This window comes from Lingula anatina, chromosome 1 (genome assembly GCF_051362555.1).
Source record: "Lingula anatina isolate TDL-2025a chromosome 1, LinAna3.0, whole genome shotgun sequence".
Lineage (NCBI taxonomy): Eukaryota > Metazoa > Brachiopoda > Lingulata > Lingulida > Lingulidae > Lingula > Lingula anatina.
In genome coordinates, this window is record NC_141767.1 from 67,746,596 (window position 1) to 67,774,499 (window position 27,904).

The window sequence follows — 27,904 nt, forward strand, 5'->3', positions numbered from 1 at the left end:
GTTTTTTGTTGTCATTTTCATTTATGATACAGACATATGTTTTTAAACTTAAAAACACTTAATTGACAGAATGCTAAAGATGGGTTTTCTCTGCCTATTTTAATATTAATATTAATATCAAAATATTTACGTCACTTTTTTATGCTAAATGCATGTGTATCACAAACCCATATGCTGTTAATATTGTTTCACTTGTTCTACATCCATGCATATGAAAACATATACTAGAATGAAACCCCATTACTTGCAATAGTCAAAATGTAAATGGTTAAATAACAAGTAATTTTATTCTGTATCAAAATTGTACAAGATCTGTTGTATATACATGAATGTGTCCAAGAAAATTTGTCTCCTCCCTCTCTTTCTCTCTCACATACAATGATACACATACACAAAGTGAAGAACCACCAATTCTACACAGCTTAATTAAAGAAAACAAGGCAGCAAAGCTGTCAAATGTACAGACAAAAAACAGAAAATAAAGATGCAAAAAAGGTCATTTTGTCAATTTTGATGCAATAATAAATAATGCTTATAATAGCACTATCAGTCAACACTGAATTTTAATCATGCACAACAGGTAAAATGGTCAATAACATGAGCGGACCTAGAGATATTCTCTGACAGTATTCCAAAGTATCTATTTTGATCCATCCTCCATTTTGATGGTCTTCCAACAAAAGAAAAAATAGATACCAGGCAATATAAACTTAATAACCTGACTGTCTTCCGGAAGTCCCAGAAGATGGTCTCAATCTACCCTTTCAATAAGATTACAGTTTCAGGACCATGAGAGTTCAAATTCACATGATGAAAGTCTAAATATTTGAAAAATGATGACAGTGCATAAAATATTATTACATAAGTAACATAATGTTTAAAGACATAAAAAAACAATACAACTGCTTATGTGGAAATACAGAAATGTCAGAGTCTCAGGCAGATGAGAGTTAAAAGTCACAAATGCAAGTGTTTGAGAAAAAAATTATAAAGGAAAACATAACAAAACTAGAAAAGCACTCCGAGAGTGCAGACCTCTGCCAAGGTAGCAATTGTTGATTATTATTGATTTTTGTCCTCTTTGGCCCACTTCTGACTGTTCCTGAAAATTTCAGCAAAACCGGTCCATAACTTTTTGAGTTATGTTGATGACAAACAGGGGTGAAAATATAACCTCCTTGGCAGAGGTAAATATAATTCCAATGAAGCTGCTATTCAAACTTTAAATCTTTCAGTTTGATATATATATATATATATATATATATATATATATATATATATATATATATATATATATATAAAAACATATTTGCAATCTGCATAATTATCACTGCTTCCTTATTATTAATCTAGCAGAGAGCTTAACCTATGGGAGTTTACAGGGAAATATCAACAAGTGTGCTTTGTGTAATCTCAAATCACAAGTGTGCATTATGTAGCCTATCAATTAGGCAAATTACTTTATAACTGAAATTAGCGAAGTGATACCCAAGGGAAATTTATAGACTGACCCTCTCAAAGGTCTTTCAGGCCCATAAGTCACAACTTAAGAAGAGCACAAAACAATAATGCACAAAATAGGAGACTACCACTTCTGATGCAATAATACATTATGTTTAACTGCACAGTCAACATCAAATTTTAATTTTGCACAACAGGTAACACAGACGAAAGTAAAAGCATAAGGCTTCAGGCCCATCAGAGTTCAAGTTTATACTTAGAAAGTGCCAGAATGAGAAAAATGAAATTTCACACAAAATTGCATTAAATTCAATAATAAATGATAACCCAATTGACCTGGCTTTCTAATTTGAACTGCATGCCAATCCTAAAAATCATACTCTCAAGTTAAATATAATAATAAATAACACAGTTTTCTTTTCATAATATTTGCAGTAGCAGTGCAAAAAGATTATTGTCAATTTTGATGTAACATTACATAATAAATTATAGAATAATTATCACCAACTTTTGATTATTGACTATAAATAGCATGAACATGTAAAAAATTTGATTACCATCCGGCTTCATGTCCATGGGAGCTCCGAGTCCCACAATGAATATGCCAAAAAGATAATGAATATTTCACTAAAATGTATAACTTCCAGAAAAAGAAGCCCATTAGACTGCTTTTCCAACTCGGGCTGCATTTTAGTCCTGTGTTTCTTTTTTGAAAGTTTGACAATCATAAGTAACACGGTTTTCCCATCATGGTCATCATGGCAGATGTGGATGATTGAATCTGACAAACTGCAATGATATGAGTTTATTTCCGTTTTGGACACTTGATTACACAATACATGATAACAAGTTTACCATCATTTTTACATAATCAACTAACAATGTTGTAAAGATGCAGGAAATATCAAACAAACACTTTTACCTATCTTATTAGTTCAATAATGAGACTGTTAACATGCCTAAGAATTGAATCTGAGGAAATTTGAAAAAACAGTACAACTTCTAAAATAATGGCCCGATAACGCTGATTTTCGAACTCATCCTGAATTTTTGTAAGATTGACCACTTCTGTGAGTATAATGACAATTGGCTAAGCTGTTTTTCTTATATTGTGTTATAAATGTTGCATACATGTTGAAAAAAGTGAAAAAACAGCATAAAAAATTAAAAGAAAATGTAAAATAAAACATAACAAAAAATACCAACAAAGCTGCTATTCAAACTTTTAATCTAGCTGTACAATTACTAACATGATATGAATAACCCTATTGAGTTTGAGAATAATAAGGCACTGTTATTCATCTTTAGCATTAATGTAAGCGTTACACAAATTTTTTTTTTGTAAACTTATTTTCCATATTAAATAACATTTACCTGCATAATAATCATCGATTCCTAATTATGTGACACAGTTAAGAAAGCTAAACCGATGGGACTTTACAATGAAATCTCAATGTGTGTTTATGTAATCTCATTTAATGCCCACTTGAAAATTAATTAAGCAAATTATTTTATAACCCTTAAATAACTTGAAAATCAATTAAGCAAATTATTTTATAACCCTGAATTAACTGCCTACTATCCATATACATTTATTGCACCAAATAGCACTGTACTGCATTGCTTTCAAAACAGAAAACAATTACGATGGTTTTCCAACACAAGCTGCACTTCAGTCTTTTCAGTAAGGTTGATTATCATAAGTAACATGGTTTTCCCTTAATCGCTATCCTGGCAGCAGTGTCCAAAATAGGGTTTTCTTTAACTTTCATGCAATATAACATAATACTTAAAAACATAATGACCATCATTTTTTAAATAAAAAAATAAAAGTATCATGGATATTCAGAAAATGTGATATGGAAAGGTCTCCAAGGACATGGAAGTTAGGGTCACACTTTCAAAATGCCAAAATGTTAACAAGAGATAACTGTACTGAAATGATTTTCTTTCCATTTTCAACACCTTTTTTACATAAAACCATAATCAATTAACTGTCATTTTTAAATGATCAACTAGGAAAATTGTTGACATAGGAATAGTATCAATAGAACAATTTATAATGTCCAATTAGCTCCATTTGGAGATTCTGAACATAGTGAATGATTGAATCTGACGAACTGCAATGATGAGTTCCTTTCCATTTTTGATACTTTATTACACAATGCACGATAATAGGTTTACTGTCATTTTTATATAATCAACTAACAATATTGTTAAGAAGCAGAAAATGTTAAAACAACACTTTTACATATCCAATTAGTTCCGTAATGAGACTGTTAACATGCTTAAGAATTAAATCTGAAGAAAAACCACTTATATACAAAAAGGCTAATAACTTCATCAAAACTTAACTGATCAAGCTTATTTTCAAACTTGATCTGTATACTGGTCAGATTGATCACTCCTGTGAGTTGCAAGACAAAAGGCTGATTGGTTTTGACCTGCGTATTATAAATATTCACCAGTTCTGTAAATTTCAATCCAAAAGGAAAAACATTTTTACACTTATCATGTTATCGGTGTTATAAAAGTGCTGAAAAAATTGAAAAAAAAAAAAAAAAAAAAAAAAAGGATAACTTCCATAAAAATTGCCCGATCTTGCTGATTTTCAAACTTGACCTGCGTATTATGAATATTCATTAGTTCTGTAAGTTTCAAGCCAAATGAAAAAACAGTTTTCCACTTATTGTGTTATCAGTGCTGCATATATGCTGAATAAAGTGAAAAAAACAGCATAAATTCCCTAACAATAATCGATTATGCTGATTTTCGAACTCAACCTGCGTTTTAGTTAGTTTGACTACTCCTGTGAGTATAATGACAATTGGCCTATCTGTTTTTCTTATATTGTGTTATTAGCGTTGCATATATGTTGAAAGAAGTGAAAAAACAGCATAACTTCCCTAAAAATGGCCCGATCATGCTGATTTTCGAACTTGACTTGCGTATTATGAATATTTATCAGTTCTGCAAGTTTCAAGCCAAAAGGTAAATTGGTTTTTCACTTATGGTGTTATCGGTGCTGCATATATGCTGAAAAAAGTGAAAAAACAGCATAAAATCCCGAAAAATGCTGATTTTCGAACTTGACCTGTGTATTACGAATATTCATCAGTTCTGTAACTTTCAAGCCAAAAGGTAAAATGGTTTTTCACTTATCGTGTTATCAGTGCAGCATATATGCTGAAAAAAGTGAAAAAACAGCATAAATTCCCTAAAAATGACCCAATCACGCTGATTTTCAAACTTGACCTGCGTATTATGAATATTCATCAGTTCTGTAAGTTTCCAGCCAAAAGGTAAAATGGTTTTCCACTTATCGTGTTATCGGTGCTGCATATATGCTGAAAAAACAGCATAAATTCCCTATAAGTGACCCGATCATGCTGATTTTCGAACTTGACCTGCGTATTATGAATATTCATCAGTTCTGTAAGTTTCAAGCCAAAAGGTAAAATGGTTTTCCACTTATCATGTTATCGGTGCTGCATATATGCTGAAAAAAGTGAAAAAACAGCATAAATTCCCTATAAGTGACCCGATCATGCTGATTTTCGAACTTGACCTCCGTATTACGAATATTCATCAGTTCTGTAAGTTTCAAGCCAAAAGAAAAAACAGTTTTCCACTTATCGTGTTATCGGTAAAAGTGCACGGCGACGACGGCGACGGCGACGGCGACGGCGACGGCGACGACAGACGCAGATGATGGCTATATGTACAGACACATCTGTGTCTGTACATAAAAATTAATAAAAGGTCCAGACAATATTGTCCACTCGTATAAAAAAATTGAACTATGTGAGAATTACGCTAACATTTTCACAGTTGAATGTAAGCCTATCTTTGAACAAGAACACAGGAATTACAGTCAATATTTTTTCATAAACATGTCAACTTGAACAGCTGGTCTATTTATTGTCAGTATCACAGAGTTTGAAGGATGTCCATCCAAGAACAGTATCTAAAACTCAAATGTGACTTCATTACAGTGTGCGATCTTGATTTCCTTCATTGGTCTCTCATTCATGGTTTCTTCTGCCTCCATCTTTTTAAGTGTCTCTGTGCCTTCTATGACTTGACTAAAAACAAATACAACAGTCAGTGTTCAGTGTTATATAATATAGTACTTCAAAATATGAAAAATAATAGGAATAGACTTACAGCAAAAAAAAAAAAAAACTGATCTGCCAATCCAATTGACAAAATATGAAAAATTAAGAGTTCATTACTCAGAAAGATTCAATCAAATGCTTGAAAGTTGAAAGGCTTCAAAGTTTCCAGTTATTCTTACATTTTTCTCTCTTATCTGATAATTATCCAACTCACCCAAAGGCCACATATTTGGTATCCATCCATTTTGCTGGTTGTAATGTGATGTAGAACTGTGAGCCATTTGTGTGTCGACCCTTGTTTGCCATTCCTACCATGCCACGCTTGGAATGGGATACAGCAAAGTTCTCATCTGGTTATATACAGAAATTCAAAAATTACCACTTCACAAAGGTGAGATATGTATTAATGCAACAATTGTGATTAAAATAAAGTAACTCTACTGGTATGTACAACACTGTACTTCACTTTATAAACAAAAAATTGTAATATTTTCCTCTAAATAGTACATCGTTTTGTTAATTCTTGCAAGCAAAGTCTATGTAATAATGGCGATCTTTATGAATGAACAACTACGATTATGTACCTTCAAATACGTCTCCATATATTGATTCTCCACCATCACCTGAGCAAGGTTTCCAGATATCTGTAAAATGGAAAATGCACCATTAAGTTACTGTAAACAAGCCAATGCATTTCAAATTCATTGTTAATTTAAGTTATTCTAATTAAAATATATTAAAATCTTACCTGTACAAACCGATAAAGCACAGGCTTTGATTTGCTACATGGACCAGTACTACATGTACCTCTACCTTCCCCCCCCCCCTTCCCCCAGGACCAACATCAAAGCAGTTACTATATTCATAAATATTTAAAAATGCCATCTTGTATTTTAATAGCAAAAAAAAAAAAAAAAAAAAAAAAAAAAAAAAAAAAAAAAAAAAAAAAAAAAAAAACGATGGTTCCGAAGAAATAAGAAAACTCACCTCCACCCTGAATCCACCCATTTCTCACTATCCTGTGAAACAAAATGGATTCATAATGAAGTTTCTGTTCTGATTTTTCTGATGTTCCTTTCTCTCCTGTACAAAGTGCTCTGAAGTTCTCACACGTCTTGGGCACGATATCTGTGAACAGCTAAATAACAATATGACAATGTATTTAGTGTTTTCTTGAATAACAAATTGTTACTAGAAGAATGTAATACTATATATGCTATTTATAAAGGAATGGGTGGTCTATACTTTGTACTTTCATGGTATTAATAAGCAAGCAAATCACCATAATTACCTCTATAAGCAATCTTCCTGCAGGCTCTTCATCAATAGTAATATCCATGTACACATACTTGCGCTAAAATAAAACAAAAGTGTAAAAACCTGCTGAAAGTACTTGTTTTCATTCAGCTTAATTAAAAGTTCTCATGTAAGTTACATTGCACAAGTTACTAGTGGCATCTACAGAGTACCGTAGTTATATGGTTTGGTGCCAGAATACCAATTACTTTGACTTTGTAATGGCTTTGCTTTTTTTTTTTTTTAATTAATTTCTCATTTATTTACATTTCTAGCATTGAGGTGTCCCTTGTATGCTTGCTCTGTGATTGCTTCATAGAGAGCTTCGGCCCTGAAGTCCTCATAGTTGTAGTGAACCCGAGCCCACTCAATGAAGTCTATGGGTCCTCCAATAAGTTCATTGTTGGCAAATGCTATAGCTTTGTCACTGAATACCCAGGTTTCACCTCCCAGTTCCTTGAAAATAAGTATATGATATTGAGATTAAATGAAAAAATATATTAGAATATTATAATTAACCATTTTGTATGGGGAGAGTAAATATAGTGGAAAATAATCTTTGTCATCCTTCAAACACTGTAATATGTATTGTTAAGTACTGTAAAATAGACATGAATAAAAATATATTCACTTTAAATATAACCATTCAATTTGTATAGCCGTTTATAATTATAATTTTTATTGGCTTATACCTTTCTTTTTTCATCAATAAACATATCCCAGTCAAATTCTAACATGCCCACAATTTCTGGTTCATTAAATGTCCTGGGGTCCTTCTTATATAAGTCCTGAAAATATAATATAAATATCACCATACAGTTACTACTGTATAGTTATAATGGTTGTTTTTATTATTTGATTTATTAACTATTTATTCATATAATGTTAATTTGTGGTTGATATCCAGTTTATATAAACTCAAATCCACTTAAATTTCAGAAAGTGATACATGAAGTCATACAACGATATCGTGAAAAGTGGTTCATTTTACATGTAGTAAGGACCACTAGTACAACTAGTATTTAAAAAATAATACATTTGGATAGTTTTTTTTAAATATCTTTATAAAGTCTTATATAAAGTTGAATCTAACACATGAAAATAACATTGGTAAACGAGGGTAATGTATCGAAAACACGGGAGAATCTTGCCTCAATGTCCATCCTTACTCTGACCCATACAATATGTTTTTGCCAGCAACTAAGAATGGAGCAGAGGAAGACCGAATGATCGATCGATTGAAGTACTGCTAATTAAGTTTGCCTTCATTACTACCTGTATGTCAGAAGGTTCACATACAGCAGCTTAAAACTGTATGCTTCAAACTTTTCCTTTACACGTCGGTATAATATATAATGACACATAACCTATAACTGATAAAACATTACATATTATCATTCAACATTTTTCACTCAGTGCAAGTTCAACAGAGAAAAATGTTTTTATTCATTAATTCATTAATTTAATCTGCTTAAATCTTACCTCTGCACAGCATTTTGAAACATGGAATGTTAAGTCATTTAACAGTCCACATACAGACAATTTTACAGGCATGCTTGGCATTTGGTAAAATATTGTTTATCATAGAAACTGACTGGCGACGATCGATAAGGACCGCACTCGAATGCTCTCCACTTTTGATTGGTTCAATAGGTCTCAAACTACTGCGCATGCGTAAAAAGTACTCTGAAATAAATGAATGGTGAAATTGACAAAGGCTGCGTTCACATGAAAAATCTATTTTCTAAAAATCTAAAAATCTATTTGCGGTATCTTGTGATCACGGTCTGTGTCCTGAATACTCCGCGGCGTAATTACTGGCAGCGCCGAGAATTAATTACAGCTTTGGAAGTAACTGGCTCGTGCTGCCCGTGGGGTATTCAGGGCACAGACCGTGATCACAAGATACCGCAAATAGATTTTTAGAAAATAGATTTTTCATGTAAACGCAGCCAAAGCCTGCCGGTGTTTACCGTCTGGTTGATTTGATTTAATTTGCTATCTGATGTTGTTTTGAGAAATTATATTAGAAATATTCTGTTGATTGTAGGCCCCTATGTATTAAAAAGCAAATCCATCGGACTTTCCTTAGATTAACATTTATTTTGCCTTCATTGTAAGGGGGATTCCCTTCGCATTTTTAACTTCGTCTGGTCGCAGAACCAAACAATACGATACAATTTATAATCTCGTAAAAATTGCTATTTTTTTAAATAAAGCTCATAGCATAGAGTAAATCGAAATGCGACTCGTATATTATTATGATCTTTAATAATAATTAATATAAAATATACGGTTTAATAAGTTCTTGTTTCCGGCCTATTTATTAGCTTAATTGATTTTTTTAGTATTTGGAGATTAAAAACACAACATAAAAATTGTCTGGTTTCATATCGAGGCACTACGTGTGTGGACGATGAGCGTGAATCACAATGATCAAACTTGGTATTTCTGTTATTACCGAAAAAAACCCCGGGATATTTCGGGCAATATACTGCGCAGTGAAAATTTTCCCAATTCATTGTTTAGTCACACACTTACTTAGTGGTGAATGGCTTTGGTCAGCATAAATTGCAAAGACTGAAGTAGGTCCAGTTTGTCTTGACCAGTCACTGAAATTTACCTGATAGGCTGGAGACGAAGTAAGTAGACAAAGCTAGTGAAGTATATGTCAACCTGCCAGTGTTTTAAGAGCAGAAGGGCATTTGATATCTACTAATAGATCTGTCCAAAAACGCCATTTTCTTTCCAGTCGGACTGGAAAGCTTATATTGGTTATTTTGGGTGTAAATACTTTTTTAAAAAAGTAGAATTTTATCGGCTGTAGGGATCTGTATGATACTCCCTACACAGGTTCTGTCAGAAATTGCTTGCCACTGAGGCTAGGAGAGGGAATATATAACAACAAAAGTTTGAAGTTTTCTTAGATCTTTATTTCTCCCTCTTCTACTGGGTATATTATACTATACAGTTCATGTATATATGTCATGCCCTCTCAGTCTTCCAGTTTCACTTCAGTATCCCTACAACAAGTTCACACTTACACTTGATATTTGAATATTACAGATATGGCTGGAATCCACCAAGTGTGTGCAATAATCCTGTGTTGCCTTTTGCCAAGTGTGACACAAGGTAATGATCAATTGGACACGAGGTGTCCTCAGGGCCAGGCTTATGAAAGTGGTACTGGAACATGTATGGACTGTGCTGACTTGTGTAGTTGGGGTGCTGAGGGTCTGGTATCAGCAAAACTATGTGAAAGTGACAATTGTGCAGGTAATGAAAAGTGTACTTTTTGAATACTTATCTAGTGCTGTAAAATTAATATAACTAATTAAGTTACATTTAATATTTTCCAATACTGTAGCAGCAAGTATACCATATGCATGTCAAATATGTAATTTATTATTTATCTGGTCAAGTTATAGAGGATCAAGTTAATGCTTTATAAAACTTAAACTTAATTTTAGTTTTTTAAGTTTTATCAGAAGAAACTTGTATAAGAAGAACAAAAAGGACAGTAAATGTGCCTCCTTTCATGGCAATGTTACTTAAAACTGTAAAGTATCAGTCCTGTAGCAAAGCATGAAGTGGATAAGGTGCAAAATTTGCCTGGCATTTCTTTTTGGTTACAGTTTTTAGTGTCATTTATATTGGATGATAATAGATTATATTTTTGTTGCTATTTTATGTATAATGTTTTTTTTTTTTTTTACAGAATATCGCAAGAATAAGCAAAATGGACAAAAGCCCAAGCTCGACGGTGACCATGACAACCTCTGCCAGGGGGAAATGAGAGTCAAAATGCCAGTTCATCCTTCGACTTTGTCTCTGTGGGTCACAGTCTCCATTGCAGTGGTTGTCACTTGTTTTATAACTGTTGCTATAACCTTGCTGATTGTACGATATTTTGCCAGGAAAGGAAAATATCTTTTCACCAAAGGTTAGTACATGTACATTGTAGCATAATATAAAGATGTTTCCTTTTTCATTAATTTTTTTTCTATTCTGCATTACACCCCCTCGGTGATTTTGACCCATGGTATGATTTTCATTTTATGGAAAAGATATATGATTGTCACAGAAAGTCATTCATGAAATGGGCAAGCTTCTTTTACTGCATGAGTAAGTGTTTTTGTCTATAACAATAACACTTATTCATGCAGTACGAGAAGCTTACTTATTTCACAAAAATACTTGTGTTTCTGTACATTTAACCATCACCTAGACCTGTTGTTGTTTTCACTATGCACTTTTCACTGTTAATGCAATGAATGGATAACATTGTACCTTTTTAACCTCACTCTTACTAGAGTGATTTATAGCACTCAAATACAGGCCAGGATTGAAAACCAGCTTTATTGGACTATTCTTATTGAAGTTATGGAACTTATGCAGTCTTTGCTTGTGAATTTTTTTTTACTTTGACCAAGTTTTTATTTTTCACACTAAGGCAATCTCATGCTGTGATTTTGAATTCTCATGGGCCTTAATCCCTTTATCAGTTATATTTTCTGATTTCCACATTAAGAGTTTTACTTAATTAAAAATTGGGGGTGATTTTGCAATTGAATATCATGTGATATTGCATCAGAATTGTCAAAAACCCTATTTTGAGCACTCATCGTTAATGCAATCAATGAATTAAATGTCTGCCTTATTTACCTCAAGGTTAAGCAGTGTGTAAAATTATTATGTGCACTGTCATCACTAAATCTCTTTTATAACTCTGCATTTGATGTCTCTTTTGCTAATAATCAGAATGCGTGGCCAGTTTTTGTTTTGGTAACATTTCCAACATGATGTGTTTAGCTATGTTTTTCATCAATGAACTCTCATACCGGCTTTCTATACTTGTAGGTAAAAAGGGGGAACAGGTTGACCAAAATGTTTCTGGAAGATTAATCACCAATAGCACATCAGATGAAGTGGAGGCAAGTGTCTAAGCAAGAAACTGAACCCAACTTAATGGTCTCTAGAGAATTGTGCTTCTGTAAGGACATGAAAGGGAATAACCTTTTTATGTATAATAGCATGAGCTTAGAATCAGTTCATGTGAGTAAATTATATTGTGCCATTAAAAACATTTTATTACACATGCTAGATTATTTATATTGGTTATGATTTGGAATATTTATGTTAAAAAATTTTAATCAAAATCTGGAGGGCTAATACTTTTTATGTACTGACACATTGTCTGTACTTGTGTCAGCCATCACTTGTGTCAGCCATAGCTTTGTCCCAATTTTCACTGTTATTACACAATAAATTGAAACCTTGTGATTTATCATCCTCAGTCTTATTGGGGTGATTAATGGCACTGTATTACAGGTCAGGTTCGTACAGCAGATATATTGGACCATTTTTTATGTTAAGGAATTTTATTTTTTGAGAATTTTGCACTTTTTACACTGGCATTTTCAAGATGTGACTGAACTCCTCCATGCCTTAGGCCCCGTTCTAGGTACATTTTTTCTGAATACCCTCATATAAACAGAGGCACATGATTAAAAAGTGATGGTGATTATGCAGAGTAGCATTATGTAATATTTATTGCATCATATTTGACAGGGGTATTGTACATGTATAATGTTAATAAATTATTCTAAATAATGTGTGTTTAGGGAGGTAACAAAAACTAACTTGCATGATGTATTGTGCGCTTGTTAGTTTTGAGAGCCTCATATGACAGCTTGGCTGTGGCCTCCCCAGGGAGGGGAGAGTGTCAATCCCGAGACAGGCCAAAAATGACCAGCTATCCATTGTAAACTGCACTGAAATGTATAGAATGTAGTGCAGTATGTAAGAACCAAGCTTAAATTCTGGTTTAAAATCATAGGTAGCTATAGTGGGCCACTGGCAGACAGGAACTGATAGCCTGGTCTAGTAGTTTTCATAAATCAACTCATGTTTGAATAACAGCTTTATTGGACAGTTTTTGAAGTTATTCAATGCATATTTCACTTTTCACACTGGTATTTTAAAGATGTGACTTCAAACTACCAACGGACTTAAGCCCAGTGCTAGTGCAATTTTCTGAATATCTGCTTGAACAGTAGTACATACATTAAAGAGTGCTGGTGATAATGCTGTTTACCATTATGTAATATAATTTTGTGCACTGTCATTACATTATTTTTTGTTTTATATCTGTACATATGATAGCTTTGCTGCCTTATTTCAGTGTATTCCTAGTGTTAAAATAAGCTTCATTTTCTTACATGTAATGATTGTATTATGTCATTGAACAGTTGAAGGTGCTCATAAAGACTAAGTCTTCAGATGAGCATTTTCAGGCAAATTCAGTTTTGAAAGTTTATTAATCGGAGAAATTTGCAAAAGAAACCTAGTTGGAATATGTTGAAAATTTGTATGTTGCATGACTGTTCATCCTTTTCTCTTTAATTGATATGACTGAAAAAAGTAGTTTATGACCAAAAAATGAGTACCTGCTGTCTGGATTTTTTTATGCAGACAGCCATTAATTTAGTTATTGGGAGCAGTGATGATCTAGGCATCGTTCACATGAAAAATAAAAATTGCAAAAATCCATCGGCGGTATCTAGTGATCACAGTCTGTGCCCTGAATACCCCTCGGCGTAATTAAGTAGCAGCATGAGCGAGTCGTTTCCAAAGCTGTAATTAATTCTCGGCTGTGCTCGGAGGAGATTCTGACACCTGGACGCATGCGCAGTAGTATCTCTAAACTGTGGAGTTCATCAGATTAGTTGTCACGATGCAAGGATAGCAGACACGATACATGGCTAGTAGTAGTGCAAAACACATTTTTCAAAGCAACGGCGACTCACATTTTCTTTCTCGCATGCGTCCAGGTGTCAGATTATAAATGTCATCACATAGATTCCTGATCCCTTTTGAAATGTTATCCCTTTGATCCATTTTCAAGCCCATTTATGAGTTCAAAATACTTTTGTGACTTTAAAACGTATTGTTGTATTGGATTATAGGGCAGAAAGATGAACAGGCAGATATGCATGCGAACAAAATGAAATCATACTAAGTAAAGGCATTGGCAGAGCTTATTATGTTTGGACATAATTTGATCTTTCTGTTTTGTAGCCTCTGACACTTAAAAGTTAGTATAGCTGATCTGTACTTGTTTAGGGTTCACATTTTTAGAGAAGCATTTTTGTGTCAGTGGCTATGTAACAGAACTCAAGCTATGCCCAAACGTTACTGTGTTACTTTTATATACTGTAAATTGGTTCATAGTTAGCTTTTCTGAATTTTTTACTTTGCTTGTAATGTCCATGGGTAGACTTATATTATGTCATAATTATTGTGTAAAATTATTCGATATTTTCCAGTATTGTCATAGTTACATTACACTAATATTGTATAATATTGCTGTATCAGTATCAAACATATTTGCAGTGTTTATGTTGTTCATGGTTGTTGTGAATGTCTGCCCTCCCCCTCCTGAAGAAATAAATAACTGATCCGCATTATAATGCTTTAAATATATCATCTTTAGAACAATTCAAGAATCAGGAAGATTAGCCTTACGATCAGTTTTTCTTGAACGCATTACTTTGTAACTTTTTAAAATGTAGTTGTATTAAGGCAAATAAATAGCGCTTAAATGTTGTGCCACCAAGATTGTGTTTGCTTTATTGCTGGGTTTTGTTTGCACCCTTTACCAAGGTTATTGATTAATAGATGGTCCAATAAATACTAACAACAGTGATAGCAGATTTTACATATATACAAAAAGTTTTATCAAAATTCAAACTGGGTACATTACATATATGTTCCACCTGAAACGATATGAGCAATAATCGTTTGAAAGGCACCCTTTATGAGCATACACATGGTGGTAAGCCAGACAAAATCTAGTGCCAATTAAAATTTAATCCATATTTTCCTTGTTAAGTTTTCTAACAAATTAACAACAGAACAGCATGTAAGTGTTAAACAATGGAATCGAAATAATTTGGAATAAGAAAAGTTTCATGTACAACATTTCTGCTGATGTCGATCATTATTTTTTTCTTGCATTAGCAAGATGGCACTAGATGTAAATGGAAGGCTTTGTTATGATGAAACTCTGACATAAGTATAAAAAATTTAACGACCTTAAAACCACATAGAAGCATCAGTTATTACTGTGATCATTTGCTGGTTTGGACATCCCAAACCCTAGAACACTTGGTCTACCTAAATTAATCATTGGCCTTTTTAAGGTCTTTCAGCTGGACAAGAAATAACAACAGCTCTGCTGCGGTTCTCAAAAAGAATGACCAATAAATACAAAATATATAGATACCAAGTATGGTTGCACATAGACTTAGATCACCATGTAAAAATATCCATAAAAAGCTCTTTTTAACATGACTTCTGTATCACAGTATTCAGAGAATGATAAATGACATGTAAAGACTAATGAAAAATTGCAGAGAATGAAATTGTCACATTTTTGCTGTAGCTGAACACATGAAAATAAGTTCAAAGTAATAACACATTCCAGCAGAGACTTAGAGATTTTTTTTTGCTGTGGGTTTTGTGCTTCAGTGTTAAAAATGGACTACACAGAACAGGCAAGTTTGTTTGGAGGCAAAGTGAGCCTTGCCGGGGACTCCACAAGTATATCTGTTTGTTCCAGAGTATATGGTGGGTGAACAGTGTAAAGACGTTTCCGCTGACTCTGTAGCTCTTCAACAATAGCTGGGTGGAAGGGCATTTTGGCCCACTGAGCAAAGTTGAACTGACTGTGGTTGTAATCACCTCTCATCCGACCTCTGCAAGGAAATGTAACAAACTGTTTATCATCTGGTGAAGAGAGAATTCACTAATACTTGTTGAAATCAACATTTTCACATTTACTTCCCTCTCTCTACATCTTCAAAAGTTACAAATTGTTAATAGTCTTTACAAATATAAATAAAAGAACAATGCTGTTGCTGTCTAAATACATATCAAATTTTGTTTTAACTGTTGTAAAATACTGATACAGTAATTCTTCAGGAAAACATTATGATTGCAATATATTCTCATAGCAAAAACAAGTCTTAAGTGCATGAAAATGAGGCATAAGAGGGAAAGAAAAATGTTACAGTATCTATTGGAAGGAATGTGATGATTTGAAATATGTTGGATAGGATTTGGTGCACAGTGCCATACGTTGGATAAGATTTAGTGCACTGGTAATTAATATTTTTTACCTTGCAGCCAACAAGCACACTAATAGTCTCAGAAGGCTTCAGAGATTCAAAAGAATAGAAAATAATATTGTTTTCTTGGATTGATTATGTAGGAAATATTACATAATCTTAAATATTTTGGACAATAATACCAACTACAGATTAAGTCTTTTTCATGTACTTTTTGTCATAATACATTATACTGTAAAAGTAACAAGTAAATGTTGTAATAAAATGAGACTTTCTATATACTGGACATATGATGTGCAATTGAAATACATAGTATTCTTACCTGCTGGCCTTTCTAACTGGACTTTCAATGTCGTGCATTGGCATGGCAAGCCATGTTTTACATTCAGTTCCATGGCGCCCTAATGGAACCAGAGGCAAGGGTGGGAGTTTTATCTTTTCTATATCTTTATCTGTGTATGTGATGCCTGTGGTACATCTGAGTATCGTTCTGTCCTCTTCTGCCCGTTCCTTGGCTTGAGAGAGAAGGGGATCTCTCAGTGGTTTTGTCTCTGCATGAATACCCTGAAGAAGACAATAAACTTGGTTTAAAGTGTAATATTGAATTTTTATCAAGAAAAATGACAGTTTATTTACATGACTTTAATACAGAAGAACAGCAAAGCAATAAAAAAATTACATGTATTTATATTCATAACTGAAAAAATAATTTGAGCATATTTTTTTGATTAATTTTAAATATCCAAAAGTTCCTGAATGATTTTTATGGCAACGGTTCAGTAAGTAAATCTCAGAGAACACTTACTCTTGTGCCCAGAGGTCTGTTAACATGTAAACCAAGTGGACAATACTCAGCAGGATCTACCGTATCAAGGAAGACATGACCCTGAAAAAGAAAAATAATGGTATTGTATAAATCATTTCCATACATAGCCAGCACTGATAAGTTTTAAAAAAATTAAGTTTTTAAAAAATTACAAGAAACATAAAAGCTTAATTATACAAAATTGTTGGTTTTCGTATTGGAAGAAATATTAAAAAATCAAACATGTCAAAATTACCTTCTGGTTTGTAAATTCTAAATATTCTTTGTAAATCTGTCTCTTTCTGCGATCAAGTTGCTTATAAGCTGGTCCACCCATCTCCTTTATAACTTCCTTTCTTATTGGCTCATGGACCTGGTCATTCCATTTTTTGTGTAAAATTTCCTTTTTGCGGAGATCATGAACTTCTTTAGCTGCCAAAAATGCATCTATGTCCTAGAAAAATATTTGCAATTATGAATGGGTTTAAGTGCTCTTCATGTCTGTATGGAAACTTACGCCTTCTGCATTATTTGTACCCATACAACAGTAGTGATTTTGGAATCACTAGGATAGACTAACATTCTGTTTATCACGAATTGATTTTAATGACAAATAACAAATGTAGTAAATTAAACTCTGAAGCAGTGTTTAGAATGACTACAACTGATGCACTGTGATGTATTGATTCACATTAGGGCACTGTGTACATTACCTTGGTGTTCAATTAAATCAACAGTAACTATTGACAAAATTATAGAGCATCTTTCATTTTAAACAGGCGGACAGAACTTTTCATTTACTGATATATCAGTTGAAAATATTTTATTCAGAGCACATTAATTTAGTAATGGATCTACATGTATACAAATCACTAATAGATTGGTTGATTAGTTCGTAAGGAAGAAATATATCTGAAGTGAAACAATTTTACTTACTTTTACAAAGTTGTCTTCTACATCTAATACTGAATTATACATTTTCTTTGTGTCTCTAGCTTCTATATCTGCTCTTTCCTGAAAATAGAATTGTAAAAAATTATACAAATTATACGACTATACAGTAAAAACTTAACTTATTCCACAGTGTAAAAACACCACTTCAGAATGTGCAACTGAAAAGTACCAAATATTTCACAAATGTGTCATAGCGTTTTGTCTTCTTTGATTTTTTCTGCTTTTGACTCCTCTCTTCTGCCTTTTGCTCCAAGATTGTTTCCATGTTTAAAGTCGAATTAAACATTTTCTGAGGTATTATGAGATGCAGAACTATGCGTTGCTCCACTGTTCCATTCAATCTGCAACCTAGATTGCAAATGAGCATTCACAGTATCTCTTCATCCCTGGCTTGTTGCTAAGGATATGTGTACTAGTCTGATGTCACAAAATATTGTGGGGAGAATTCTTTTTAAAAGATGTTGCTGTATAAAGTTAGAATTTTTTGGTAGTAAAAAAAGTAAAAATGTGTGATTACAAATAACTTCTTGTCCTTTTTATAATTATCCCCCCTAAAAAAAACTCTTAAATTTACTAATTTATTTCACAAAGTTTTAGTTCCTTTTTCTTTTCTGTTCTCCCCGATTTGAAAACTGACCATGTGTATATCTAATCATTCTCAATCTGAAATCAGTGCTGGTGCTTTTACTAAAAGCCAGGATATCTTTCAAATGGGTATTGATCACTTCTTGATAAGAGTAAGCAAACATTAATTTGAATGAGTGGCTTTTCAACAACTCAAGCACTGTTGCCAGAAACTGTACAATTCTATCAATGGATTGTTTCTAGCTGAAGCATTATATTCACATGCCATTGCTAAGGAAATAGTACTGAGAAACAGATGTTATTTAATCAGCTATAATGTATACGGATGGTAAACTGAAGACAGTATTTTCTACTCTTTCCTTAGAAGTGTATTTCCAATTTATTCCTATTTACTCTTTCAAGCATTATGCAGTGGGCTTATTCCCACTGCTTCACACTTTTTACAGGACAAAAGCACATCATCGCCTTTCATCAAGTATAAAAAAGATTGAACAATGAAGAGGGACAAAACTGTCAGGGAGTTGACACCAGGTATATGTCATTTTTATTTCTTATAGTTTGGTTCATAATTTGGAACATAATGTCAAGCTTATTTAGTTATTTGTTGTACCGTATTCAGCGTATACTTCTACATTTACTTATCTTTTTTATTACACATTTGGTCATGATGGCATGTTCTATAGGTGTTTGTCCATTGTATGTTACAATATTTGTGCATCAAGTGAAAAAGACTTACAATTATTCATATTCTGATTTCATGCCACTGATTTCATGTCACTTATGAGGGGGAGAGAGATAAAAGAGAGAGGGAGAGAGAATTATAAAATTATTGCCCTCTTACAAATAAGAATAGCCCTAGTAATTTTCACCTTATGCAGAGAGTCAATGGAAGTTCTATCTTACTTTATATGTAAAAAAGTCTACTTGAAATATCTCTGTCAAGATTAGTTAGAGTTGCTAACTTGGTTTAAAGTAAGATAATGGCTATAACTAAAGTGGTCATGAGTGGAGTGGTAATGTTTTCTATAAGTGGTTTTAAGCACAAAGTCAAACATGCAGCTTTAGAAAGTAACCTTTATGGGTAGCCAATGGGTTCAGTGACAAGGCCAGAAAGTATAAGTGTACACAACAACGTTTTCACCATATTTACATGTAGATTTATACATTTAAAAAAAAAATAATAATAACACTGAAAAATTTTTATGAGATGGGAAATCAGTGTATTTTACCATTTGCAAACTGCAATAAACATGTCAGGAAAAAAAGCATTTTGATAATACACAAAAGTTATGAAGAAAAATTGACTAACCTGAATTTCTTTTACAGACTTTTCACTCAGCCAGTCTTGCAGTTTGAGCGTGTGACCAATTAAACTATCTGAATCCACTCCCTTTCCTCTGTATGTTGGATTGGGTGTTGATTTGGGTCTTCTGCTATCTAATTTCTTTTGAAGATGAGCCTTGCTTGTGAGCTGCAATGAAATACACACCATCAAATAAAATGGAAATAAATAATGGACAAAAACAGGAAACATCACGTCATAAACTGGTTTTGCACAGATATAAAGTCAAAATGAAATTATATTAACCACTGTAAAATCCCATGATAAATATCACAAATGATTATAACACTGAAAAATTGCATGTATAAAATTTTGTGGTCTATGCCAACCAAATTTTAATGCGGTAATTTTCATTTATTAAAATATACATTATCATACAATACTAGTACTAGTACATGTATAACGTTACTTTTATGAAAATATTAAGGACAGATCTGTCTTTCAATATCCATTATTAAACAGAGAAAAACAAAACAATTACAATAAATGTATAACAAATTAATGATAGAATAACTCTGTATAATGTATGCATTAAAACTGGTAAACTATGTTTTAACTATCCTGAAAATATCAAACTAACCATTGTTTTGATGTGGTCATTTGCATCAATCATCAATTCTTCAACTACATCATTATGGTGAACTTCGATGGAGCCACCGGGCTCTTTCACACACAGCATCGACGTCATTTTTCTTCAACTAATCTTCTTAACTGTGTAAAACCTATAAAATGACTATTAATTACTATACACAATATCACTAATGATACCGCATGCAAACACTCCTCTGTTTATCGGTAGCCATCTTGAAACAAACGAGGCCACGGGTCGTTGCTAGGTCAACACTGTAAAGCAAATAATCGTTCAAGGAATAAATCTATACTTCCTTCGTTTAAAATAAAGTCGAATTGTGGGTTTTAATTTTTTCCATCTATTATGTTTTCTGTCATTTAATTATATAATTTCGTTTCGAACGCGTTTTTTTTTTTTTTTAATTTGCCCTATTCCGCGAAGCAGCCCGTGCCTAGTTATAAACTACATTGGTATTACTTCCGGGTCACAGGTGCTGGAAACGGGAAGGTTCAGTGGATCCAAAATTTAATCAGGTATAATAATGCTTTTTGGGCGAAGAAGTGTTATCATTGTCTGAATATATTTTTGGGACATATTGTGGAGTGAGGAGAACCACATTTCACAGCTTATAATCAGTGCATCATATAATGTATTCACAATAAACCTCTTTGTTTTTACCAAGGTGATTTTGCAAAACATCAACATCATATGATAGTAGTATTAATTTATAGAAAATAATACAGCCTTTGAACTGATAAAATGAAATAAAATGAAGCGTGTGAAAAATTCAATCATTCAAAAAGTTTTTCAAGTTTACGCATAACCCCTACGGGTGATATAAACTGTAGAATAATCAATGTCTGTCTGGAACTGAGAGCAATGTATTAAAAAATTCCATTATTATTTTTTATAAATTTCAATAGTTTTTATCCATTTATGAACTTCCCAGTATGAACTTTGCAAATAATTGAATTGATGTAATATTATTATACAAAATGTAAATAATAAAATTTTGATGTCAGCATATGGAGAAAATCTTTTTAAGACAAGATGTCCCAGCAACTTCGATTCTCTGCAGGTTCTCATTTGCTTTTACATTTTTGCACCAGTACAATATCAGGTGCGGATTAAGGCCGTCTTCTGGGTCTTCCGGAAGATGGTCAAATTTTCAAGTTTACATTGACAGGTATCTAATTTTTTCTGTTGGAAGATGGTCAGAAATGGAGGATGGATCTACAAATACAGTATAATATGGAGGACTGTCAGAAAATATATCTGGATCCGCCCCTGAATATTACTGTCTTCCAGCTAGGTACTTCACACAGACATCAGCTGGCAGAATACTGAACATTTATGCATTTATTTGATCAATTTTCCCATGACTGTGATATGTTAAATTTTGTGATTAGATGGTGCTTGGACATAATAACGTAATTTTGCCCATGGATGGTGTTAGCAAGCAAGATTCTCCTTGTTTACCATGATTGTGTGTGTGTGCTTGACCATCTAGAGGCCATCTATTGGTGACCTACTCTGGCACATGTGCATGTGTGTGTGTGTGTGTGTGAGGCTGAGGGTGGGTGGGTGGATGGGTGGGTGGATAGGTGGCTGGACAAGTTTTTTTTTTTTAAGATTTCAGTCAGACTTGGTTAAAATGAATTCTCTATATGTTATTTTATTGCTTTCATTAGAATTATACTTGGTTACTAACAAGTTTCTTACAGGATAGCAGATTGTTCAAGTGAGAATAGCATCATTAGAAGATAGCCCTGTTGTTTAGCTTTGAAGTTTAGCTTTTTTCAGTGTATATTAATAGTCAAAGTCATTACCAAGCATTGCAATGGTTAAAGGGATAACAACTGTTCATTTTGGCCAAAAAATAATTTTCCTGAGGCAAACAGCAAATTTCCCATACTTACCAATGGTTAATGAATCTATTTCTACATTTAAAGTTATTCCCTGGTCTTTTTCTAAAAAGTTTTTTTTTTGTAATAATCTCCTAAGAGATATCATACTGATATGTCTGCTTTGTTTCTGGTCACCTTTGCTTTCATTGATAGTGATGGATGCCAAGAATGCAAGGAAAAAGAATTGCAAAGCACAAAGCATTTTTGCTAGGTAAAAGAGAGCATGAGATCTTTGTGTAGGCAGTTTTATATCGTAGCATATACAAAATTTCAATAACTGTCTCTACTGCTCTTCTAGATAACTGAAAACTTTCATAAATTAGTTTTTATACATACAGTAGTCTAAGGGGCAAAACGTTTGCACTCTCCATAGCAGTTTGGTTCCACCAATCACATGTAGAGGGCGGCCATGTTTCATAAAGACAAATTGCATTTTAACCAAGCAACCTTTTATTTTATTCATTATACATCGGTATGATAAAACCTCCCAAGTTTTAATTTTCGAGTGGCCTGACCCACTTGCTAAGGGTCCATGGAAGCAATAACAAAGGAGAAAACTTTGAAAAATGGCACACCTTAATAACATACATGTATCTTCTGATTGATAGCTAATGAGAACATTATGAATTCTATAAGCATGCAACATAAGGGTGGTCTGAAAATGGAAAGCATCCAAAATAGCCTAAAATGAGGCTGTTGTCATTATGTGACTAGAAAAGATCAAAAGTGGGGGAATTGTATGTATTTAAACTATTGTGCAAAAGACCCTTTCTACAGAATTTAAGAGAAAACAACCAGCAAAATCTGTGGATAAATTCTGTCAGCTCCTATTGGTTACCACACCACACTTGCTAGTATGTCATTATTTCTGACCCCACTCTCCTCCAAATTCTGTAAAATGACACTTGCTTTTGTTAAGATTTTGAGCTATTTCTAGATGATTCCCATTAACTGAAGAAGCTGGCATGCACCAATTCTGAAGCTTGGGAAAGAGTACATCAAATATTATCTTTGATTTTTTGATTCACTGAAATTGATGGGTTACTCTCTGTGAAATTAAAAGTATAGTTATATACAATGTGATGTATTACACAAGGTCGGAACATTTTTTTTAAAATCTTTTTTTTTTTTCTGTTAAAACTATAGTGGTTTTAGAATTGGGCATTCTATGAAAAATTCTGACTAAAAGTAATATTGTAAATAGTTACTTGATTATAATGGTATTGTCAACCATATTTCAATATTTTAATATTCAAGTGTTTCAGCACTTCAAAAGTGATTGTCTCAAGTACTGAAAAGTATGTATTTTGAGGATGTAACTTGATTAATAGCTTATCTGAGTAACCTTTGTCTGTTAAAGAACAGAGCAGATATGCCTTTTCAAATATAGTTGATTATTATAATTATTATTAATATGGAATTAAGGTGTTGAGTTAAACGTAATTGCTTCAAAAAAAAAAAAAAAAAGAAAGAAAGAAAATCAGTGGTAAAAATTATGCGTTTTATTTAATTCTTCATTCTAGCTTTAAAACTCAAGCCATGCAATATAGTTTTGCATCTTTTCATGAGATAAAAATCATTAATATTTTGTGTTATATTTATACTTTTTTTATGATAAATCTTGATGAAAAAAGTTACATATTCTTATTGGTACTCACCTATATGACTGGTGATAGCTGGTGTGGATACTAGTAGTTGTGAATCGAATAGACTGCAATATCTGTGTATGAAATTGTTGACTATATATCTAGAGGAGGTCTTGGCTGGACCTTGCCTGCTGCAGTCTCTGCTGTAGTCCCTGGGCCAGTTTAGTGGTATGGTGCCACCAGTCTTGGGACCAAAGAGGACCTTGATGACCAGTAGTTGGTTACTATTCATCTCCAATTTCACACCTGATTTTGGGTCTCCAGTACCTTTTTATATTGCATAAGGTTTTTTATTTGTACAGCCTCTCCCATATGTGACCCAGAGCTTGGTCCAGTTGTCTAGCACAAAACAGAATGTGGCCACTATATACATGTAAATAAGAATTTTATAGCTGACATATTCTTTTCTTCAATGGAAACCCTAGAATAATGAGCCCTTTCTGAAAATATTTTATCACAATATTTTGTAAATTTATAAACATTCAAACAAAGGTTGAACAAGTTAACCTCTTGTTTGTATTCAGAGTACACAGCCATAACATCTGCATAATCTATTATGCTATTAAATCAGGGTCAATTGCTGCTGTGATCCCAGAGGAGAAATTCAGTGTCTTGTTGCTAAGGCCATGGAATTGATCTTTGTAGTTTGTGTTTATAATAGGGTATTATGCATTTATCAATCTGTTGTGGTCTTTTCAAGTCTATCAAACAAATGCCAATATTGAAACTGTAGCCTGTGTAAAGAAATCATTAATAAGCGCTGTGGTCAGAATGTGATATTCTTGAAGTGGTGCTGGACTGAGATTTTAGCAGCTAGTCTTGATTTGCGGAGATTGGCCATTTGATAAGAGCCACCAGAGGAGTTACTATGAACAGGGACAGATATTATTTTGGAGAAAAGCGCAAGTTAATGTGTAAAGGGCATATTTGAGTTGTGGAACTTAAACCAGCAACATATCTTATCTAGGATGGAATTTAGTAATCTGTCTTGTTGCATGAAACTATAAACTGTTTTTTGCAAGATGGCACAGCTAAGCATGGACCGTGATCCCTTGCTGCAAGTGCGAGGTGTTCCAGTGAGTATGACAAAGTAACAAGCTTCATTTTCAGTAGAGCACACAATGATTATAGTATAATTACTGTTATATTGAAAAAAAATAATCATCATTTAATATAGCTGTGTTTTACCAAAATTTCATCTTCCATGCTCACTAAATCCAGAAAAGCTTGTTTAATACCCTGGTATTTATCTTGCTGATAAAACTGTGATCATTTGCTGAGTCAAATACAAAAACTCAGTTTATCAGTAGTTTTGAAATAGGAAACTAGTCAGCTGTCTGTATGTATGGGTTTTAGTTGCTAGGTTCATTCTGTTTATCTCATTAAATTTCACTCAATCTCACGGTGGAGTAAATTACAGTGGAATGCTACATTTTTATCACCCCGCTGAGAGAGGTTAAGAATGTTGCATTATTCCTGTTTTTGTCCCTGATACTGAGCAGCATGTGTCTCCTTGTCAACTGTCAACACAAGTGGCACTGCTTAGATTAAAATAGGACAAACCAGCTAATTTTACACAGAAGTATAGGCCTGGTAATCTGTGTTAAACCTTCAGCTGCCTTACTTCAGCAGTAGTTGCATTATCCTGCATTGTAGGAGTTGCATTTATGTTTTAAATATTTTAAAGTTAAATAAGTGGGCAAACAGGTGTTATTACTTCAGTCATTAGTTATCATAATGGCAGAACATTTTGAGGCACCGCCCTTTATGCCAGGAGGTCAGGATGCTAAAATGCTGGATGAAGCTGAAGAGGAAAGTCTATATTTTATGGTATTAGTTCTTGTTGTGATGTGATGTATGTGGAGCAGAATACCTTATAATATTTACAATTGTATTGTAGCAAATACTCTGTGAGAACCAGTTATTGCCTTTATAGCAGATCATTTTTTCTTATTACAGATGAAAGAATGAGCCATAATAGTTGCCTAAATTATGGTTTATGTTCTGTATATGCATAGAAACCTTTTCTTCTTTTCAAGAATTTATAACAGGTTGCAAGCCACCAATTGAGATTAAAATTGAAAGTGTCTTTGGTTTTATTATTTATTATATATTTTATTAATAAAAAAACTATTCAGTACATTTCCTGTTTCAGGATGCTCTGAAGATGAACCAGCTACAGAATCTACTCCATGATGCTCTAATTTCTACTGCACATGTAGCTCAGTGTGCAATAGTACGGCGCAAGGACTGCTCTGTTAGTGCATGCTCAGTAGGCTTCACGGTAGGTTGAATCCCTTTTATTTCACTTTTGAAGTATTGCAAAAAAAAAAGGAATTCAAAAAATATTTTTAAAAACCCCTTCATTAGGGAAAATTACAACCCAATCAACAAATGGTATCAGTTACTATTAAGATGAAGTGAATGATTAGGTGTCATACACAGATTAACACATAGCCTTGAAACATCTTATGTATGGACATATTTTCTTCCATTCAATGTAGTTATACACAGACCAGATTCAGATGCTACTGGATGCCTTTAAGAACCCTCCGCAGACTAGAGAAGAAGGCTTATACTTTGAAGACAAGCAGTATAAATGTGTGAGGGCAGACAAGAACTCAATATATGCCAAAAGTGTAAGAACTTAAGTCATATATAATAAGCAAATGAATTGCATTTACTGTCCAATGTTAAACAATTAATATTAAACACTGTTAAATAATGAGCATGCATGTATATGCAAACCAATCTGACATATTTGTATTAATTGGTGATTGTTTTGTTCATGAGCTGTGTTCCCGGTCAAGTTGGGCTGACATAACTTGATATGTCCCATTTTAGCTCACCATCTGATTACAATAATTGTGACTAACAGTGTGTCAGACAACACGGTGATTAGATTTGCTGCCTATGTTTGGCTTATCATATTCAGCTAGAGAAAGATCAACAGTGAAATGTGGACCCAACTTTACTGGAAACCGAACTCTGCAGAAAATATCCTGAGCATGACAGCATAAATTTGTAACTTTCTTTCCATCTTGTAGGCTAGGAAAGGTCTTGTCCTGGTGAAGACAACAACCCTGCTACTTGTGGCAACATATACAGACAACATGTACCCCAGCGTATGTGTGGAAGCCACAGAAAAACTAGGTAAGATCCACAGCATGCACCCAAGGTTCTCCTGAGTACCTTTTATATTAAGACAGTAGTTAGAAAAAAATTTAAACACACATACATTGCAGGATTTTTCTATAATGATGAATAAGAATTGAAAAGTTCCATATTCATGTTTATGTGCTAATATATTGTATAGTGAAGATAATATCCCTGAAAATATCTCTGTATTCATAGAGGGACAGTTCAGGTATGTCATGTATTATCATTTGAAGATATTAATTTTTGTTTACAGCGGATTATTTCAAAGACAAGGGAAAGTAAGCATAATCCAAGCACATATGTAGCCAGCAAGCACAGTGGAATGGAGCACAAAGTCAGTGAGGATTACAACACTTACAGCTGTCAGTGTCAGGAAAGATAACAATGGAATCTATCATGTGAATTTATTTAAGACGTGGGGAAATGACGTCTAATATAAATTATTTTGAGAGAAGAAGAAAGAAATATTTGGTTGCATGGCAAAGTTTCACAAGTCTTGTTGTCTTGTACATTATAGTGTCTCATACATCATGTAAATAGTCTGGTTTTAAATGTTAATTACAGAAAATGAAAGGACCACAAAGTTCTGTGATATGAAAAGATATTATGTGATGCTTTGAAACAATTTGATCATTACAACCAAGCATTTACAATATTTACCAAAGATTTTAACTTTTAAGGAGTTGCATTGGTCCATTTGTCCTTTTTTTTTTATCAATTTTCTTATTAAGTTCTACACTGAACAATAAACTTGTTATATGTGTACCTCGTAACAGGGCTAGTAGTCCGTCCTTGTTTACAACTTTTTGAAAATCTAATAAAGGGATTCTGTGCCTTTATTATAAAATGACTGTGTGCCACAATTTTTATTTCATATAAAATTTAAGTTTTGTTCACCCTGAAAACATGCAAGTTATATAACCCTTACA

General features: G+C 33.2%; 4 protein-coding genes across 6 annotated transcripts; 2 read left to right on the forward strand and 2 right to left on the reverse strand.

Annotated features, from left to right (window-relative positions):
* Positions 1-2,672: 2,672 nt before the first annotated feature.
* Positions 2,673-8,531, reverse strand: LOC106181912 (putative inactive peptidyl-prolyl cis-trans isomerase-like 6). Its single transcript, XM_087000670.1, has 8 exons — positions 8,358-8,531; positions 7,568-7,663; positions 7,143-7,331; positions 6,871-6,933; positions 6,567-6,717; positions 6,164-6,223; positions 5,794-5,929; positions 2,673-5,546 (listed from the first exon to the last, which is right to left on the reverse strand). The coding sequence occupies exons 1-8, from the start codon at positions 8,436-8,438 to the stop codon at positions 5,429-5,431; spliced, it is 894 nt and encodes a 297-aa protein (XP_086856796.1). The 5' UTR covers positions 8,439-8,531; the 3' UTR covers positions 2,673-5,428.
* A 710-nt stretch (positions 8,532-9,241) lies between these two features.
* On the forward strand, positions 9,242-14,493 carry LOC147764918 (uncharacterized). Its single transcript, XM_087011137.1, has 4 exons — positions 9,242-9,517; positions 9,942-10,151; positions 10,594-10,818; positions 11,736-14,493. The coding sequence occupies exons 2-4, from the start codon at positions 9,944-9,946 to the stop codon at positions 11,819-11,821; spliced, it is 519 nt and encodes a 172-aa protein (XP_086867263.1). The 5' UTR covers positions 9,242-9,517; positions 9,942-9,943; the 3' UTR covers positions 11,822-14,493.
* A 95-nt stretch (positions 14,494-14,588) lies between these two features.
* Positions 14,589-20,513, reverse strand: LOC106181908 (protein FAM228B). 2 transcript variants are annotated; one of them, XM_013566446.2, is made up of 7 exons: positions 20,273-20,513; positions 19,660-19,821; positions 17,748-17,825; positions 17,068-17,265; positions 16,812-16,892; positions 16,329-16,570; positions 14,589-15,634 (listed from the first exon to the last, which is right to left on the reverse strand). In XM_013566446.2, the coding sequence occupies exons 1-7, from the start codon at positions 20,378-20,380 to the stop codon at positions 15,421-15,423; spliced, it is 1,083 nt and encodes a 360-aa protein (XP_013421900.2). In that variant the 5' UTR covers positions 20,381-20,513; the 3' UTR covers positions 14,589-15,420. The 2 variants fall into 2 exon arrangements, with proteins under 2 accessions (XP_013421900.2, XP_013421901.2); XM_013566447.2 differs by lacking the exons at positions 19,660-19,821; positions 20,273-20,513 and adding an exon at positions 17,935-18,163.
* A 159-nt stretch (positions 20,514-20,672) lies between these two features.
* LOC106181909 (profilin-4) lies at positions 20,673-27,822 on the forward strand. 2 transcript variants are annotated; one of them, XM_087011155.1, is made up of 5 exons: positions 20,673-20,796; positions 25,972-26,100; positions 26,321-26,455; positions 26,864-26,969; positions 27,229-27,822. In XM_087011155.1, exons 2-5 carry the CDS (start codon positions 25,984-25,986, stop codon positions 27,255-27,257), a joined length of 387 nt encoding a protein of 128 aa, XP_086867281.1. In that variant the 5' UTR covers positions 20,673-20,796; positions 25,972-25,983; the 3' UTR covers positions 27,258-27,822. The 2 variants fall into 2 exon arrangements, with proteins under 2 accessions (XP_086867281.1, XP_086867274.1); XM_087011148.1 differs by lacking the exon at positions 20,673-20,796 and adding an exon at positions 24,596-24,892.
* The last annotated feature ends 82 nt before the right edge of the window (positions 27,823-27,904 follow it).

What these genes read in the sequence shown, in the direction of transcription:
- LOC147764918 (XM_087011137.1), top strand. Translation starts at nt 9,944, where the DNA reads ATGGCTGGAATCCACCAAGTGTGTGCAATAATCCTGTGTTGCCTTTTG. An exon ending in TGAAAGTGACAATTGTGCAG is followed by an intron (nt 10,152 to 10,593) that starts GTAATGAAAAGT and finishes TTTTTTTTACAG; the next exon opens with AATATCGCAAGAATAAGCAA. An exon ending in AAAATATCTTTTCACCAAAG is followed by an intron (nt 10,819 to 11,735) that starts GTTAGTACATGT and finishes CTATACTTGTAG; the next exon opens with GTAAAAAGGGGGAACAGGTT.
- LOC106181912 (XM_087000670.1), bottom strand. Translation starts at nt 8,438, where the DNA reads ATGCCAAGCATGCCTGTAAAATTGTCTGTATGTGGACTGTTAAATGAC. An exon ending in TGGGTGGATTCAGGGTGGAG is followed by an intron (nt 6,224 to 6,566) that starts GTGAGTTTTCTT and finishes TCCATTTTACAG; the next exon opens with ATATCTGGAAACCTTGCTCA. An exon ending in ATATGGAGACGTATTTGAAG is followed by an intron (nt 5,930 to 6,163) that starts GTACATAATCGT and finishes GTATATAACCAG; the next exon opens with ATGAGAACTTTGCTGTATCC.
- LOC106181908 (XM_013566446.2), bottom strand. Translation starts at nt 20,380, where the DNA reads ATGACGTCGATGCTGTGTGTGAAAGAGCCCGGTGGCTCCATCGAAGTT. An exon ending in TAGAATTTACAAACCAGAAG is followed by an intron (nt 16,893 to 17,067) that starts GTAATTTTGACA and finishes TTTCTTTTTCAG; the next exon opens with GGTCATGTCTTCCTTGATAC. An exon ending in CCAGTTAGAAAGGCCAGCAG is followed by an intron (nt 15,635 to 16,328) that starts GTAAGAATACTA and finishes ATTTCCTTGCAG; the next exon opens with AGGTCGGATGAGAGGTGATT.
- LOC106181909 (XM_087011148.1), top strand. Translation starts at nt 24,839, where the DNA reads ATGGCACAGCTAAGCATGGACCGTGATCCCTTGCTGCAAGTGCGAGGT. An exon ending in ACTCAATATATGCCAAAAGT is followed by an intron (nt 26,456 to 26,863) that starts GTAAGAACTTAA and finishes TCCATCTTGTAG; the next exon opens with GCTAGGAAAGGTCTTGTCCT. An exon ending in GGAAGCCACAGAAAAACTAG is followed by an intron (nt 26,970 to 27,228) that starts GTAAGATCCACA and finishes TTTTGTTTACAG; the next exon opens with CGGATTATTTCAAAGACAAG.